At 44.6% G+C, this 16897-nt stretch overlaps 1 protein-coding gene and 1 pseudogene across 6 annotated transcripts in view; both read right to left on the bottom strand.

The window, feature by feature from the left end:
• Window positions 1-4335, bottom strand: part of CCAR1 (cell division cycle and apoptosis regulator 1) — a 74452-nt gene extending 70117 nt beyond the window's left edge. For 5 of the 6 annotated variants that reach the window (XM_021672811.2, XM_021672815.2, XM_021672813.2 and 2 more), the window contains exons 1-2: window positions 4225-4335; window positions 2895-3016 (exon numbers count right to left, since the gene is read on the bottom strand). In XM_021672811.2, coding sequence (XP_021528486.1) covers window positions 2895-2967 — 73 coding nt within the window. In that variant the 5' untranslated portion in view covers window positions 2968-3016; window positions 4225-4335. Of the gene's footprint in view, window positions 1-2894; window positions 3017-4195 lie in introns of all 6 variants that reach the window. The other variant, XM_021672812.2, reaches the window with a different exon arrangement.
• An 8190-nt stretch (window positions 4336-12525) lies between these two features.
• Window positions 12526-13182, bottom strand: LOC105716695 (small ribosomal subunit protein uS17m-like; annotated as a pseudogene).
• Between the last annotated feature and the right edge of the window lie 3715 nt (window positions 13183-16897).

The following is a 16897-nucleotide window of genomic DNA, read 5'->3' as shown; positions in this document are numbered from 1 at the left end:
CGCCTGTAATCCCAGCACTTTGAGAGGCCAAGGTGGGTGAATCACGAGGTTAAGAGATCGAGACCATCCTGGCCAATATGATGAAACCCATCTCTACTAAAAGAAATACAAAAATTAGCTGGGCATGGTGGCACACACCTGTAGTCCCAGCTACTTGGGAGGCTGAAGCATGAGAATCACTGTAACCCACGAGGTGGAGGTTGCAGTGGACCCAGATCACACCACTGTACTCCAGCCAGGGCAACAAGAGATAAACTCTTGTCTCAAAAAAAAAAAAAAAAAAAAAACAAGTAGGAGATGTATTATAAATAAAAATATATTCAAATTAAAAGGCAATCAAAATCTCATTCCGTAGAATTCTTGGGAAACTTATTTGAAATGCCTAAACACAACTGGTTTAAGAAAATGTGAAGCTACAGAAGGACTTAAAGCTTTTAAGAGTCAACCAAGGCCAGGTGCAGTGGCTCACACCTGTAATCCCAGCACTTTGGGAGGCCAAGGCTGGCAGATCACTTGAAGTTAGGAGTTCGAGACCAGCCTGGCCAGTGAGGATACAAACGGAAAGATATTCATTTCCATTTTCATGCTGCTGATAAAAAAAAAAAAAAAAGATAATAGAAATAAGAAAAAAAAGATTCAACCAATGTCACAAAAATGACAAAAAAAAATTCTTCCTAAAAACACTGGGAAGAAATTTATTGAATGTTTCAATGACATTTTTCATTTACTTTGAAAATGACATTGTTGACTTTATTTATTTATTTATTTATTTTAATTTTTCTCAGACAGAGTCTCACTCTGTTGCCCAGGCTGGAGTACAATGGCCCCATCTCAGCTCACTGCAACCTCCACCTGGAGGATTCAAGTGATTCTCGGGCCTCAGCCCTCCCAGTAGCTAGGATTACAGGTGTATGCCACTATACCCTGCTAATTTTTGTATTTTTAGTAGAGAGGGGGTTTCACTGTGTTGGTCAGGCTGGTCTTGAATTCCCAACCTCAGGTGATATACCCATCTCCGCTTCCCAAAGTGCTGGGATACAGGTGTGAGCCACCATACCAGGTCTTGTTGACTTTATTTTGAAAATGCAAATGTTCTTACACTGCTTTTACAACTATCCTTTTCCTTTGCCTACTAACAAAATTCTTTAGAGTTGGTTTTCTTTTGTTTTTTTCCTTTACTTTTTTAAGACAGGGTCTCACTCAGATTGAGGCACCATCATGGCTCACTGCAACCTCGACCTCCTTGGCTCAAACAATGCTCCTACATCAACCTCCCTGAATTGCCAGTAATCCTCCTACCTCAACCTCCCTGAATTGCTAGAACCACAAGTGCATACCACCAGGCCAAGTAATTTTTATTTTTAAATGTAGAGTTTTTCTACTTTAAATTCAAACAACTGGGTAGTTCTGGTGGTTCACACCTGTAATCCCAGCACTTTAGGAGGCCAAGGTAGGAGGATCACTTAAGTCCAAAAGTTCAATACCCACCTGGGCAACAAAGTAAGGCCTCTGTCTCCATTTTTTTGGACACAAACTCCCTTTATCATCCAGGCTACAGTGTAGTATCGTGATCTCAGCTCACTCAATCTCTGCCTCCCCGGTTCAAGTGATTCTTCTGCTTCAGACTCCTGACTAGCTGAGAATACAGAAGTGCACTACCACACCCTGCTAATTTTTGTATTTCTTTAGTAGAGATAGGATTTCACTATGTTGGCCAGGCTGGTCTCAAACTCCTGACCTCAGGTGATCCACCCACCCTAGCCTCCCAAAATGCTGGGATTACAGGCGTGAGGCACCTCACCTGGCCTAAATACACATACTTTTTAAAAATGTAACTCATGAATACTGACAACTTAACATGCCAAATACACTATACTCTAATGAATGAATGGCTAGCCACTAACATAACTGAATCAATTAAAAGTTAATGAATCAGGCTGGGCGTGGTGGCTCACGCCTGTAATCCAAGCACTTTGGAGGCCAAGGCAGGCGGATTACCTGAGGTCGGGAGTTCAAGACCAGCCTGACCGACATAGTGAAACCCCGTCTTTATACAAAAAAAAAAAAAAAAAAGTTGGGCCGGGCACAGTGGCTCAAGCCGGTAATCCCAGCACTTTGGGAGGCCGAGGCGGGTGGATCACGAGGTCAAGAGATCGAGACCATCCTGGTCAACATGGTGAAACCTCGTCTCTACTAATACAAAAAATTAGCTGGGCATGGTGGCGCGTGCCTGTAATCCCAGATATTCAGGAGGCTGAGGCAGGAGAATTGCCTGAACCCAGGAGGCGGAGGTTGCGGTGAGCCGAGATCGCGCCATTGCACTCCAGCCTGGGTAACAAGAGCGAAACTCCGCCTCAAAAAAAAAAAAAAAAAAAAAAAAGTTAATCAATCTAAAGTATTTAAAAACTACAAAACTGTCTAAACTGCTATGTAAAACAGCTTTTCTGTTAGTTAATCTATGGATTTTTAAACAGAGCTTCTCAGAGAAAGTTAATGAATTCACTATTTGCAAACAATATCAGGACAGCCTAATTCATGTAGTTTTGTTTTTGTTTTAAGACGGAGTCTCGCTCTGTCGCCCAGGCTGGAGTGCAGTGGCAGCATCTCAGTTCACTGCAACCTCCCCCTCCCAGCAATTCTCCTGCCTCAGCCTCCTCAATAGCTAGGATTACAGGTGTTCACCACCACACCCAGATAATTTTTGTATTTTTAGTAGAGGTGGAGTTTCACTATGTTGGCTAGGCTGGTCTCGAACTCCCGACCTTGTGATCCGCCCGCCTCAGCATCCCAAAGTACTGGGATTACAGGCGTGAGCCAACATGCTCCGCCCTAATTCACGTAGTTTTAACAGGTCCCCCACAAACATTTACAGTACATGGATTTAGTAGCCTGACCTGGCTGTGATACCGCAGTGGCTGTAAACTGAGTAGCCCATGGTGGATTCTTCTGTCCTCCAAACTGAGCCATGATGCAAAAGGAAAAAAACCTTCCCTTGTTTGTCTTCTATACCATCGATCTATCAAAAAAAAATCCACATTTTAAAGTCCAACCAAGCTACAGATATCACAAAAGGATATAATAGAAAAAAATGTTTAATGTGTCAAGGACATCTTCGTAGATTTCAGTAGAAATAACAACTGCAAGTAGAAAAAGGGCAAATGAACATCCAAAATGCAGCAAAAACGTTTAACAGCAAGTAGATCACCGAGAGTGCCCTATTTTACCAGATAACATTAGGGCATACTCACAGAAAGCACTCCTTTCTCTGACTACAAATTGTTACAGTGAAATGGAAGACCATCTGCTGTATCTACTCAATTGTTAACAAAAAGTTCATAACTTTATATTTATAGGAAATACAGCGTGTTTCTTCTGGCAATGGGTCGGGGAGTGAGGGCGGAGTAAGGTTAAAACCAATAACGATAATTGAGACAAAACCCCCATCACAGGTATGTAAAGATATCATTTAAATAACGAACATCTCTTTACTTTCCAGAGTAGAGAATTAACTGGCGGGGGGGGGGGGGGGGGTGGGAGCGGGGCTTCTTCTCCATCCTTGACCTCAAGGGAAAACGCCGTTGAGATAACGGTTGTCCCTTAAAGAACCACTGCGAAGACCCCTCCCCACAAGTCAAACCAGAAAAAGCTAAGATTCTCCAACCGCGCACCCCCGTCCCCGGCAGCCGCGACTCGCAAGGGCCACAGCCGGGTCGTCCATCTTCCTCCAGTCCCAGCTCTGTGCGGGCCACAGGGGACGGAAGGCAGAACCCACCGCCCCACGACACTCGAAGAAGCGCCCACCACAGGGGGATCCCGAGAGCCCTGGGCTGGTTTACCCTGCACGGAGAAAGCCTCTATTCCCCAAGACCCACGCCGCCGCAAGCCACCACGATGCCCCGGGACGGGGGACCAGGAGGCTAAAACCGCAGCGGCTCGAGAGCAATGGGCGCTGGACCGTAGCACCGCCAGGCCGAGGCTGAGGGGCGCTGGGGGCACCTGAGAAGCCGTGGGGTGGGGGGAGGGGCTGGCCGCGCCGGGCCTGCTCCGACCCGCACAAAAGGGACCTCGTCCCTCCCGTCCCAGTCCCACAAGAGCCCCACCGTCGCCGCCCGGGGCCGCCGCGCTACCCAAACGATAGCTCCTGGCCCTTCCACGGATCCGACAGGATGTCAAGAGCCCCGGCTTGGCCGCCCACCTCTCCAACCGCGCGGACCAGTCCTTCACCTGAATCGGGTCCCGGATAACATCGAAGCCATTTCAAACCCGTCAGTCTTAGGCGCATGCGCCAACTTCCCCCTCTTCCTCCACGCCGCTCCCCTCCTCCACATCTCCCAGAGGAACGGCGCTTACTGGCTAACGTTCTGCGTGCGCGCTCCCGTGACCGCTCAATACGCTTGGCCCTTTCGCTATGAAGCGAGAAATAGAGCGCGCCTAAGGGTTGCCTTGGTCTCGCTTAACAATAAGCGGGGCTATACGTCTTGCGCTTTCTCTGAAGGAAGGGCTTTCCTGTGGGTGGGAAGGAAAGAAATGGCGGTCACGTGATCCAATCCGGGCCGCCGCCATTTTGTGTTTTCCATTTTTTTTTTCTACTTCGTTCAATTATTTGGGAGAAAGGATATACCCTGTAACATTCTTAACTCACCTTAAAAATTGAGATAAAATTTACTTAACGTACAACTCACTATTTAAAATATTTTAAAATGTACAATTCAGTGGCTTTTAGTATAGTCATAAGGTTGTGCAACCATCTCTACCAGTACTTCAAGAACCTTTACATCGCCCGGAAAAAAAAACCCATACCTGTTAAGCTGTCGCCCCCAACCCCTGATTTTCCCATTCTCTGGCAACCACTAACATTTCTGTCTATTCTATACTAGACATTTCCTAGAAATAGGATCATACAATATAGGGCCTTTTATATGTTGGATTTATTTGATTTAGCACACTGATTTCAGGGTTCATCCATGTTATAGCACGTATAAGAACTCATTCCATTTTATGGCCAACATTGCACGTTCTTTAACACGTTTCCCAAATTTAAGGAATATTTTTATTTTCTCTTAAGCTCTGTATAGTTACAGAAATTTGGTAAAATATATCTTTGTGAACAAAAATAAAACAATTTTTTTTCTCCCTATGTGATCCCTCCAGAATTCAGAAACTATTAATAGTCTTATTTTCATGACAATATAGTTATTATGCATAAATTCATTATGAATTTGATCATCTTGTAACTACACAATTAGAGACATTGGTTTTATTGCCAAGACTTTAACACATATGTCATATTCAGATATGACCAACTTTAAAGAATTAAGCTGGCCGGGCGCAGTGGCTCACACCTGTAATCCCTTTGGGAGGCCAAGGCTGGCGGATCAGGAGGTCAGGAGATCGAGACCATCCTTCTCAATATGGTGAAACCCTGTCTCTACTAAAATATAAAAAATTAGCTGGGCGTGGTGGCACACACCTGTAGTCCCAGCTACTCTGGAGGCTGAGGCAGGAGAATCGCTTAAACCCGGGAGGAGGAGGTTTCAATGAGCCCAGATCTGGCCACTACACTCCAGTCTGGCGACAGAGCAAGACTCTGTCTCAAAAAAACAAACAAAAAACCTTTAAAAAAAAAAAAGAATTAAGCCTCACTTTATGGAGCCATTGAAGTCTGGCTTATAACTAAGTAAGGAATGTCACTTTCTGGCAGGCTCAGAAACCTTAAGACACTTCGGGGCTTAAGATAAGTTTATCCTCTTAAGAAAAGAGGAATTCACCTAAATCCGTAGGTATTGCAGCCAAAATCTGATGGCAAGTCCTTGGGTTGGCCTCATAGCCTTAAACGGCTTTTGAAAGTCCAATCTGCGAGATATGTTCCTTCGTTTATTCCTTTCCCTATGAATCTGCTGAGGAAGAATCCTGAAAGTCTGTCTTCTGGACAGGCACAATGGATCACACCTGTAATCTCAACACTTTGAGAGGCTAAGATGGGAGGATCACTTGAAGCCAAAAGTTCAAGACCAGCCTAGGCAACATAGTAACACCCTGTCCCTATTTTAAAAATTAAAATTGGGCCGGGCGCGGTGGCTCAAGCCTGTAATCCCAGCACTTTGGGAGGCCGAGGCAGGTGGATCACAAGGTCAAGAGATCGAGACCATCCTCATCAACATGGTGAAACCCCATCTCTACTAAAAATACAAAAAAGTTAGCTGGGCATGGTGGCACGTGCCTGTAATCCCAGCTACTCAGGAGGCTGAGGCAGGAGAATTGCCTGAACCCAGGAGGCGGAGGTTGCGGTAAACCGAGATTGCGCCATTGCACTCCAGCCTGGGTAACAAGAGCAAAACTCCGACTCAAAAAAAAAAAAAAAATTAAAATTAAAGTCTCTCTTTTCGTTGTCATTATGAGCCTGAACAGCTATGGATCAAGCTTTTCAGCAGAGGACTGGGCTTTGAAACAACTGATGAAATTAGCAGGGGGTGATGGCACACACCTGTAATCCCAGCTACTTGGGAGTCTGAGGCAGAAGAATCGCTCGAACCCAAGAGGTGGAGGTGCTGCATCATTGCACTCCAGCCTGGGTGACAGGGCTAGACTCCGTCTCAAAAAACAGAAAGGAAAGAAAAAGAAACAACTGATGAGAGTCTGAGGAGCCATTTTAAACAATGGGGAACACTCATAGATTGTGTAGTAATGAGAGCTCCAAACACCAAGCAGCTTTCAGTTTGTCATGTATGCCACTGGGGGGACCGTGGATACAGCATGAATGCAAGGCCATGCAAGGAGGATGGAAGAATTGTGAAACCAAAGAACTTCTTAAGATTCTCAGATTCTTAAGATTCTGGCCAGGGGCAGTGGCTCACACCTGTAATTTCAACACTTTGGGAGGCCGAGGTGGGCAGATCATCTGAAGTCAAGAGTTGGAGACCAGCCTGGCCAATGTGGCAAAACCCCGTGTCTACTAAAAATACAAAAAATTAACTAGGTGTGATAGTGGGTGCATGTAATCCCAGCTACTTGGGAGGCTGAGGCAAGAGAATTGCTTGAACCCAGGAGGCAGAGGTTGCAGTGAGCTGAGATCATGCCATTGCACTCCAGCCTGGGTAACAGAGTGAGACTGTCAAAAAAACAAAAACAAAAACAAAAAAACGCCTAGGCTCGGTGCCACGCCTGTAATCCCAGCACTTTGGGAGGCTGAGGTGGGCTGATTATGAGGTAAGGAGTTTGAGACCAGCATGGCCAACATGGTGAAAACCCATCTCTACTAAAAATACAAAATTAGCCTGGCGCAGTGGACGGCACCTGGTAATCCCAGCTACTCAGGAGGCTGAAGCAGAAGAATTGCTTGAACCCAGGAGATGGAGGTTGCAGTGAGCCAAGACTGCACCATTGCACTCCAGCCTGGGCAAAAAGAGAGACTCCATCTCAAAGAAAAAAAAAAAAGCCTAAGATCAAAGATCAATCACTATTCTTGCTATATGTATGTAAATAATCAGGCCAAGTGTAATGACTAGTCTTACTTTGCAAACAAGTCAGTATTACTTTGATCATTTTTAACCAAAATAAAGGTGATTTTAGAGACAAAATAGTTTCAGTGGAAAACTGTAGAACACCCTTTTGATTATCAAATTCTAGTCTTGTTTATGGTCTTTGAGGTCTATCTGCAAACTGACCTGGATCCTGAATTCTTCTAGTTTCCTTCAATATCTGGCTATGACTCTCCAAACTATTATTTTCAATTTTTCTTTCACCTTTATGGCTGAAAGTCACAAAATATTAAAACTGCTCATTTTCCCAGAGCCTTGCTAGTTGAAGATGGAAAATGTGATATAAACTTAAAATAAATCAGCTTTGTACTTGCTACTGGGTGAACCAATCAGAAACTTCATCAGAAACACCAGATGTCATTACCAGAGACATTCAAACTATAAACCAGGAAATCCATTGGGTTGCTGTCCTCAAGCCCAACATCTGCAAATCTTATTGGCTCACTACCCTCCAGATTCAGAAACTGGGTTTCTAACTATTAATCGCTGTTTTTCTTTATTTTCATGGAAATTCCCTCTTACTAAATTCTTGACTGCTAACACTATCCAGCGAATATTCTCTGCTACCAAAGCCCAACAGATGATTCAGCTGTTCCTTAAAGAATAAAAGGTGACTGAATGAAAAAATGAACTTAAATTGTGCAAAGGAAAGAAAAGAGAGGTGACTAGCCTGAGCAACATGCCAAACCCCGTCTCTACAAAGAAACAAAACAAAAACAAAAATTAGCCAGGCATGGTGGCATGCACCCAGTAGTCCCAGCTACTCTGGAAGCTGACGTGGGAGGATCACTTGAGCCTGGGACACGGGTTTGCAGTGAACCTAGATGGCATCACTGCACTCTAGTCTGGGTGACAGTGAGACCTTGTATCAAAACATAGGAAGGAAGGAAGGAAGGAAGGAGGGAAGGAAGGAAGAAAGGAGAGAAAAAAATAGGTGAATAATGGTGCTTTATGGCATAACAAACATCACAAAATTTAGTGGCTTAAAATAATATCTGCTGGCTCTGTGGAATTACTAGATTCAGCTAGATTCATATTCTATTTTTTGTTTGTTTTGAGACGGAGTTTCACTCTTGTTGCCCAGGCTGGAGTGCAATGGCACGATCTCGGCTCACCACAACCTCCACCTCCCGGGTTCGAGTGATTCTCCTGCCTTGGCCTCCCGAGTAGCTGGGATGACAGGCATGTGCCACCATGCCCAGCTAATTTTGTATTTTTAGTAGAGATGGGGTTTCTCTATGTTGGTCATGCTGGTCTCGAACTGCCAACATTATGCAATCCACCCGCCTCAGCCTCCAAAGTGCTGGGATTACAGGCATGAGCCATCACACCTGGCTAGAACTGATACTTTTATACCCAGGATTGAATATTTATGTAAATCCTTGACTAGTTTAATCTCTGATAACAAAATACCGTAGACTGTTTGGTTTTCTCTTTGTTTTTGTTGAAATGGAGTCTCTCTGTTGCCCAGGCTGGAGTGCAGTGGCACACTTTTAGTTCACTGCAACCTCCGCCTCTTGGTTTCAAGTGATTCTCCAGCCTCAGTCTCTCCAGTATCTGGGACTACAGGCACGTACCACCATACCCGGCTAACTTTTTTATTTTATTTATTTATTTATTTATTTTTGTGGAGACAGGGTTTCATCATGTTGGCCAGGCTGGTCTCAAACTCCTGATCTCGAATAATCTACCCATCTCGGCCTTTCAAAGTGCTAGGATTACAGGTGTGAACCACTGCACCTGACCAAAAAGGTAGGTATTCATTGTAGTCTTTGTTTTAACCTGTCTTTCATTTTTCTTTTGTTTTTTTTAAATTTTATTGTATTTTTTTTTTTTTTTTGTCTTTTCTCTAACCTGTCTTTCTTAGGAAGGCTTTCCAAGCATTCGAAGGGACTAGGGTGTTATGATTTGTTTAGGTCACTGCAGCCGTATCTATCTACATTAGGGAGCACCCAAGCCCAGTGATGCTGGGTTCTTAGAGACTCTCAGAGGTACTCCCTTGGTGGTCTTGGACAAAATCCAAAAGAATTCTGGGGAATACCAGGCAGAGACCTTGTTCTTTTCCCTTACTTGCTTCCAAATAAAAGAAATCTCTCTGTCTGTGCGGAGCTGTTTGGAGCTGGGGGATAGGTGACACAAGCACTCCTGTGTGGCCACCAGCACTGCCACTGCACTGGGTCAGATCTAACGCCAAGACAGTGCTGCGTCCTGCCCAAGGCTCACTGTAACCACCACCTGGCTATGGCCTATGTTTGCTCAAGGCCCCAGGGCTCTACAATCAGCAAGTGGCAAAGCCAGCCTGGCCTGTGTCCTGCCCTTCAGGACAGTGAGTTCCTCCAGGTAGGTCCAGAGGTGCTGTCCAGAAGACAGGGCCTAGAGTCAGAAACCTTAGGAATCTACCTGGTGCTCTGTTCTGCAGTAGCTGAGCATGGCCCCAAGCCACAAGGCAAAGTCCTTCCCACTCTTCCCTCCCCTTTCCCTAGGCAGAGGAGTCTCTCGCTGTGTTCACCACCATCACAGGCCCACAGTGAGTACTACCAGGGTGCCACCGATGTTCGCTAAGACCCTAGGGCTCTTCAGTCAGCAGGTGATGAATCCTGCCATAACTGGGTCCTTCCCTTCGTTCCCTTCTGATGGAGGGTGTGTCTGGAAATGCCATCAGGTAGCTAGGGCCTGGAATGGGGGGCCTCTCGATTCTGCCACCTCTCGTTTCTGCCCAGTGTCCAATTCTACTGTGGCTGAGCTGTTATCCAAGTTGCTTCATTGTCATGGGAAGCAGGAAAAGATGGGTACAGGTGGAGGTAGTTGTATATGTTACAGAGGGGAATAAAAAAGAATTTTTTTTTTAGGGAGCTGCGGTGGCTCCGGCCAGTTGTCCTGGTGCTTGAGTAGGCGAGGCTATGTGTTCAACGCCAACCTGGGCAATATGAGAACCTCTCATTCATTAAAAAAAAAGAATTTTTTTTTTTTTTTGAGACGGAATTTTGCTCTTGTTACCCAGTCTGGAGTGCAATGGCGCAATCTCGGCTCACCACAACCTCCACCTCCTGGGTTCAAGCAATTCTCCTGCCTCAGCCTCCTGAGTAGCTGGGACTACAGGCGTGCGCCACCATGCCCAGCTAATTTTTGCATTTTTAGTAGAGACAGGGTTTCACCTTGTTGACCAGGATGGTCTCGGTCTCTTAACCTCGTGATCCACCCACCTCGGCCTCCCAAAGTGCTGGGATTACAGGCGTGAGCCACCGCACCCAGCAAAAAACATTTTTTTTTTTTTTTGAGACGGAGTTTTGCTCTTGTTACCCAGGTTGGAGTGCAATGACGTGATCTCGGCTCACTGCAACCTCCGCCTCCTGGGTTCAGGCAATTCTCCTGCCTCAGCCTCCTGAGTAGCTGGGATTACAGGCACACACCACCGTGCCAAGCTAATTTTTTGTATTTTTAGTAGAGACAGAGTTTCACATGTTGACCAGGATGGTCTCGATCTCTTGACCTCGTGATCCACCCGCCTCGGCCTCCCAAAGTGCTGGGATTACAGGCGTGAGTCACTGCGCCCGGCCCAAAAACAGTTTTTAGTAGGTGGTTTTTACTTCCTCTGTGAGGAAAAAGCAGTCAACATTTGAGACCAAATTAGCTTCAAAGGTGTACAAAGATGGGGCATCCCATCTTTGTACATTAGAGAAATAGTATTGCAGATCCAGTTGACCCTGAGAAGTATGACTTTGTGATTGTCTTTTTGGGTTTTTTTGTTTGTTTGTTTCGAGACAGTCTCACTGTCACCCAAGCTGAAATGCAGTGGCGCAATCTCGGCTCACTGCAACCTCCGCCTCCCAGATTCAAGTGATTCTCCTACCTCAGCCTCCTGAGTAGCTGAGATTACAGGCCCGCACCAGCAAGACTGGCTAATTTTTGTATTTTTAATAAAGACAGGTTTTCACCATGTTGATCAGGCTGATCTCGAACTCCTGACCTCGTGATGCATCCATCTCAGCCTGCCAAAGTGCTGGGATAATAGGCGTGAGCCACTTTTCCCACCGACTGTCTTTTCTTATGAGAGTTGGGATTCTGGATCACACCTGTAATCCCAGGATTTTGGGAGGCTGAGGTGGGCGGATCACGAGGTCAGGAGTTTGAGACCAGCCTGATCAACATGGTGAAACCTCATCTCTAATAAAAATGCAAAAAAATTAGCCAGGCATGGTGCTATGCGCCTGTAATCCCAGCTACTTGGTAGGCTGAGGCAGGGGAATTGCTTGAACCAGGGAGATGGAGGTTGTGGTGAGCAGGGATCACGTCACTGCACTCCAGCCTGGGTGATGCAGCGAGACTCTGTCTCAAAAAAAAAAAAAAAAAAAACAGTTGGGATTCTGCCAGCATGCCATGGGACCTTTGGACAGCCCAGCCTCAGTAAGTAGAAAACGTTGGCCATATGCCATATGCCTGTGCTTTTTTCACCTAGGAACATATGGAATCAATAACCTGTCTCTAGGTGACCATGGACTAGCAAGGCCTAAGCTAGTCCATTCTCATGAAATAATTTATGTGTAATAACCATGGAAAGAGAAAATACATAACATTTTACTCAGACTTTATTATTTTTATATATGTGATGAAACAGAAAAATTTCTTTTTCCATGCCGGGCATGGCAGCTCACGCCTGTAATCGTAGCACTTTGTGAGGCCGAGGTGGGTGGATCACTTGAAGTCAGGACTTTGAGACCAACCTGGCCAACATGGTGAAACCCTATCTCTATAAATAATATTTAAAAATTAGCTGGGTTTGGTAGTGCGTGCCTGTAATCCCAGCTACTTGAGAGGCTGAGGGATGAGAATCACTTGAACCCAGGAGGCTGGAGTTGCAGTGAGCCAAAATCACGCCACTGCACTCCAGCCTGGTCAACAGTGTGAGACTCTGACTTAAAAAAATTTTTCTTTTTCAATAATACAAACACGTAAATCTTTCCCTTTGGTTCATTCTTCCAATCATCCTTCACTGTGCTGAAGAGATACTGAGTTCCAGATTTTTCCTTAGCTAGGTGATTTCCAAACTCAATGGACAGGTAGGTAGTTCCCAGACAGGGTTTTCTTATCACTGGGTCTGTGACTTTTCCAACTTTGAAAACAATCTCAGCCAGTTCATGTTTCACATGCTTTGTTCGTGGAACAGGTAAAGCTTTGAGAAGCACACTGTCCCCAACCGTGCACTGCTGAAGGGCATTGTGAGCAAAATAGGTTTTTTGCCTATCATAATACTTTAAGGCCGGGCATGGTGGCTCATGCCTGTAATCCCAGCACTTTGGGAGGCCAAGGGGAGTGGATCACCTCAGGTCAGTAGTTCAAGACCAGCCTGGCTAACCTGGTGAAATCCCGTCTCTACAAAAATACAAAAAATTAGCTGGGCGTGGTGGCAGACACCTGTAATCCCAGCTACTCTGGAGACTGAGGCAGGAGAATCACTTGAACCTAGGAGGCAGAGGTTGCAGTGAGCCAAGATTGTGCCACTGCACTCCAGGCTGGGTGCAGGGATCCAGAACAAGCCTGGTCACTCTCACTTTAGCAATTTTTTTTGGATTTTTGTTCCAATCACCTTTCCCACGGTCCATTTGGCATGGACAAATGAGCGAGCTACTGACATTCTGTGACTTTAGTCACCTCTGCTGCTATTGTACCTACTCAGACTTTATATTATATACTATGTCATGAAATTTTTGGCAAGTTCACTATTTTGTATTACATGATAATATGCTTTGTGGCACAGAGTAATCTATTAAAATCTTTCTTCCATTTCTGCTCAGGTAGATGAATCAGTTCAGTGGGCTTAAGCTCACCACCAGAGGGCTGGAAAACTAATATGGGTAACATCTGTTTATTATTTAAGGTTATCTTAAGCAGAAAATAAAGGGTCTTAAAATGGGTTAAATTCTTTTTTTTTTTTTTTTGAGACACAGTTTTGCTCTTGTTGCCCAGGCTGGAGTGCAATGGCGCAATCTCAGCTCACAGCAACGTTTGCCTCCTGGATTCAAGAGGTTCTCCTACCTCAGCCTCCCAAGTAGCAGGGATTAAAGTCATGCACCACCACGCCTGGCTGATTTTGTATTTCTTTTTTAGTAAAGACGGGTTTTCTCCATGTTGGTTAGGCTGGTCTCGAACTCCCGAGCTCAGGCGATCTGCCCACCACAGCCTCCCAAAGTACTGGGATTACAGGCATGAGCCACTGTGCCTGGCCAACATAGGTGAATTTATTATTATTTTATTATTATTATTTTTAGTTTTAGTTTTTATTTTTTTTGTTAAAGATGGGGTTTCTCCATGACCGCCAGGCTGGTCTTGAACTCCTGACCTCAGGTGATCCACCCACCTCAGCCTCCCAAAGTGCTAGGATTACAGGCGTGAGCCACCACGCTCGGCCTTTACATAGGTGAATTTCAAAAGCATTCTGTTAAATAAAATAAGCCAGCCATTCTATTCTCATGACATTCTGAAAAAGGCAAAAATGATACAAACTGGAATCAGAGCAGCTATGGCCAGGGGCAACCATGCAACAAACTACAAAGGATACTAGGGAACTTTTTGGGGGTGATGAAAACATTCTGTAATCAGAGCTATTCCCTACAGTAGTCACTAACTATATGTGGCTATTGGGCACTTCAAATGTAGCTAGTGCAACCTAGGAACTGAGCTTTTAATTCTTTAATTGCACTCCAGCCTGGGTAACAAGAGCGAAACTCCGTCTCAAAAAAAAAAAAAAAAAAAAAAAAAAAGGAATTCTACTATATGTAACTTATAGCTCAATAAATGTGACGACTTTTTTTGTTTTTTTTTGGTTAATAAACATAACTTTTACAAAAACTTTTAAAAAAGGAAATAAAAGGCCTTTATTGAAAAATGTTTCTGAATAATGTCTGTCTCTTGAAGTGCTGAACTTTTCATTCACAGCTTATAAAATAACCTAGGAATTAATTTGGCACCTGGCAAGGAGGAGGGATTGTCATTGATCTTTGACCAAATATTTTTCCTTAAACAGCAGAGAGGGCTGATTAGAAAGAGAATGTGGACTGTTGGGACAAAAAAAAAAAAAAAAAGATTAACATGAGGAAATAAGTCAGCTAGAAAGGAAGAAAGGAGAGGAGTCAATGGAAGTGATAGGTAGAAAAAGCGTCCAGGTGGAAAGAGCTGAGAAGCAAACAGAAGAGGCAGGAGGTTGAGGCCATCGTGTAAGATGTTTGAACTAATGATTTTGGAAATGATAACATGCATCATCTTGTGACTGTGGGAGTAGAAGTCTCCAGTGAAGTAGGGGAGAAGGTGACCGGAAAACATCAAGCAACTGAGATGCGAGGGTGTTAGATGAGGTATCCGCTTGATCAATGAAACTACCCAGAACATTACCAATAATTAGGGCAGGGAGAAATAACATGTGCCAAAGGCAAAGTCATTAATGAATGAGAAGGAGTGCATAGGCAGATGACAGAGGAAGGCAGATGTGGTAGCGCTAGTTGCTCTCAATCTAAACGAGGGAACAGTTGGCAACAAGGAGAACATCCCCCCATCACCCTCATCCAGAGGCTGGGGCAGTGTAAGAGAAGCATCCTCATTTGTAAGGCGTCCGGTATAATGATGTCTTCAGGAGACAACCAGATTCCATTTAATTTATCTTATTTTATTTATTTATTTATTTTGAGATGGAGTCTTGCTCCATCGCCCAGGCTGGAGTGCAGTGGCGCAATCTCGGCTCACTGCAACCTCCGACTCCCAGTTTCAAGTGCTTTTCCTGCCTCAGCCTCCTGAGTAGCTGGGACTACAGGTGTGCGCCACCGTGCCTGCCTAAGTTTTTTTTTTTCGTAGAGATGGGGTTTCACCATGTTGGTCAGACTGGTCTCAAACTCCTGACCTCGTGATCCACCTGTCTCGGCCTCCCAAAATGCTGAGATTACAGATGAGAGCCACCTTGGCTGGCCAGCCCACGTTTTATTTATCTAATTTTTAGATTTAATTAGACATACTTATTTATTTAATTTTTTAGAGACAAGGTCTCACTCTGTTACTGAGGCTGGAGTGCAGTGGTGCAATCATAGCTCACTACAGCCTCTAACTCCAGGGCTTAGGCACTCCTCCCACTTCAGCCTCCTGAGTAGCTGGGACTACAGAGACTCTCAACCATGCCAAGCTCCATGTTTTATTATGATTTGATTTCAGGAGAAGCAGGCCTCTCTAGCTGTTGGAGATAAATACTGATTAGTATAAGTCCGGGAGGAGGACTTCCATCTCAAAAAAAAAATACTGATTAGTGTAAGCCAATTATGGGAATTAATTTTCCTTGCTGGTGATTTGTTTAGACATGAGCATGTGACAAAATCTTGGTCAGTGAGGCAGAGGAAGAAATATATTCCTGGCCTCTGAGTTTTGTCCCTGATTAGAGACTGGAGGAGGAAGAACTGTTCTTCAGTACTTTTAGATGTTGGGGAAGGCCATGATTCTTTGAGTTGCTACAGCCATTTTGAGAACATGAGAATTACAGAGAAATATTTCTGAAACTCTGTCGACGGAGTTTCCATTTGAGACTCCATCTCAAAAAAAAAAGAAATTAAAAAGTAAAATTAAATAAATTTAATTAAATAAAAAATTAAAATAAGTAAAATACTATTGGAAAACTGTATTCAGAATCAAATTTAGCAGACTTAAGAACAAGTATTAAGTTTATTGAAGTAATGATAAAGCCAAGTAAGGACCTGAGTAGAGTAACAACTCTGCCAATTGCTAGGGCTGTGAACTTCATAACCTCAAGCTTCAGAATTAATCTATGTAATGAGGTTGATAAGAGTCCTTAACAGAATCGCCATGGGTCCTGGTCAACATGGTGAAACCCCGTCTCTACTAAAAATACCAAAAATTAGCTGGGCATAGTGGCGCGTGCCTGTAATCCCAGCTACTCAGGAGGCTGAGGCAGGAGAATTGCCTGAACCCAGAAGGCGGAGGTTGCGGTGAGCCGAGATCGCGCCATTGCACTCCAGCCTGGGTAACAAGAGTGAAACTCCATCTCAAAAAGAAAAAAAAAAAAATAGAATCGCCATGGGAATTAAATAATATACATAAAATATAAGGTTTCGACCAGGCAGGGTGGCTCACGCCTCTAATCCTAGCATTTTGGGAGGCCAAGGAGGGTGGATTGCCTGAACTCAGGAGTTCAAGACCAGCCTGGGCAACATGATGAAACCCTGTCTCTACTAAAACACAAGAAAATTAGCCGGGGTGGTGGTATGCACCTGTATAGTCCCAGCTACTCGGGAGGCTGAGGCAGGAGAATCACTTGAAACCGTGAGGCAGAGGTTGCAGTGAGCCAAGATCATGCCACTGCACTCCAG

This window comes from Aotus nancymaae, unplaced genomic scaffold (assembly GCF_030222135.1).
Source record: "Aotus nancymaae isolate 86718 unplaced genomic scaffold, 86718_ANA_hifiasm-v0.15.2.pri h1tg000010l, whole genome shotgun sequence".
Lineage (NCBI taxonomy): Eukaryota > Metazoa > Chordata > Mammalia > Primates > Aotidae > Aotus > Aotus nancymaae.
The sequence above is the reverse complement of the archived record's forward strand: the minus strand, read 5'-3'. Positions and strand labels throughout refer to the sequence as shown.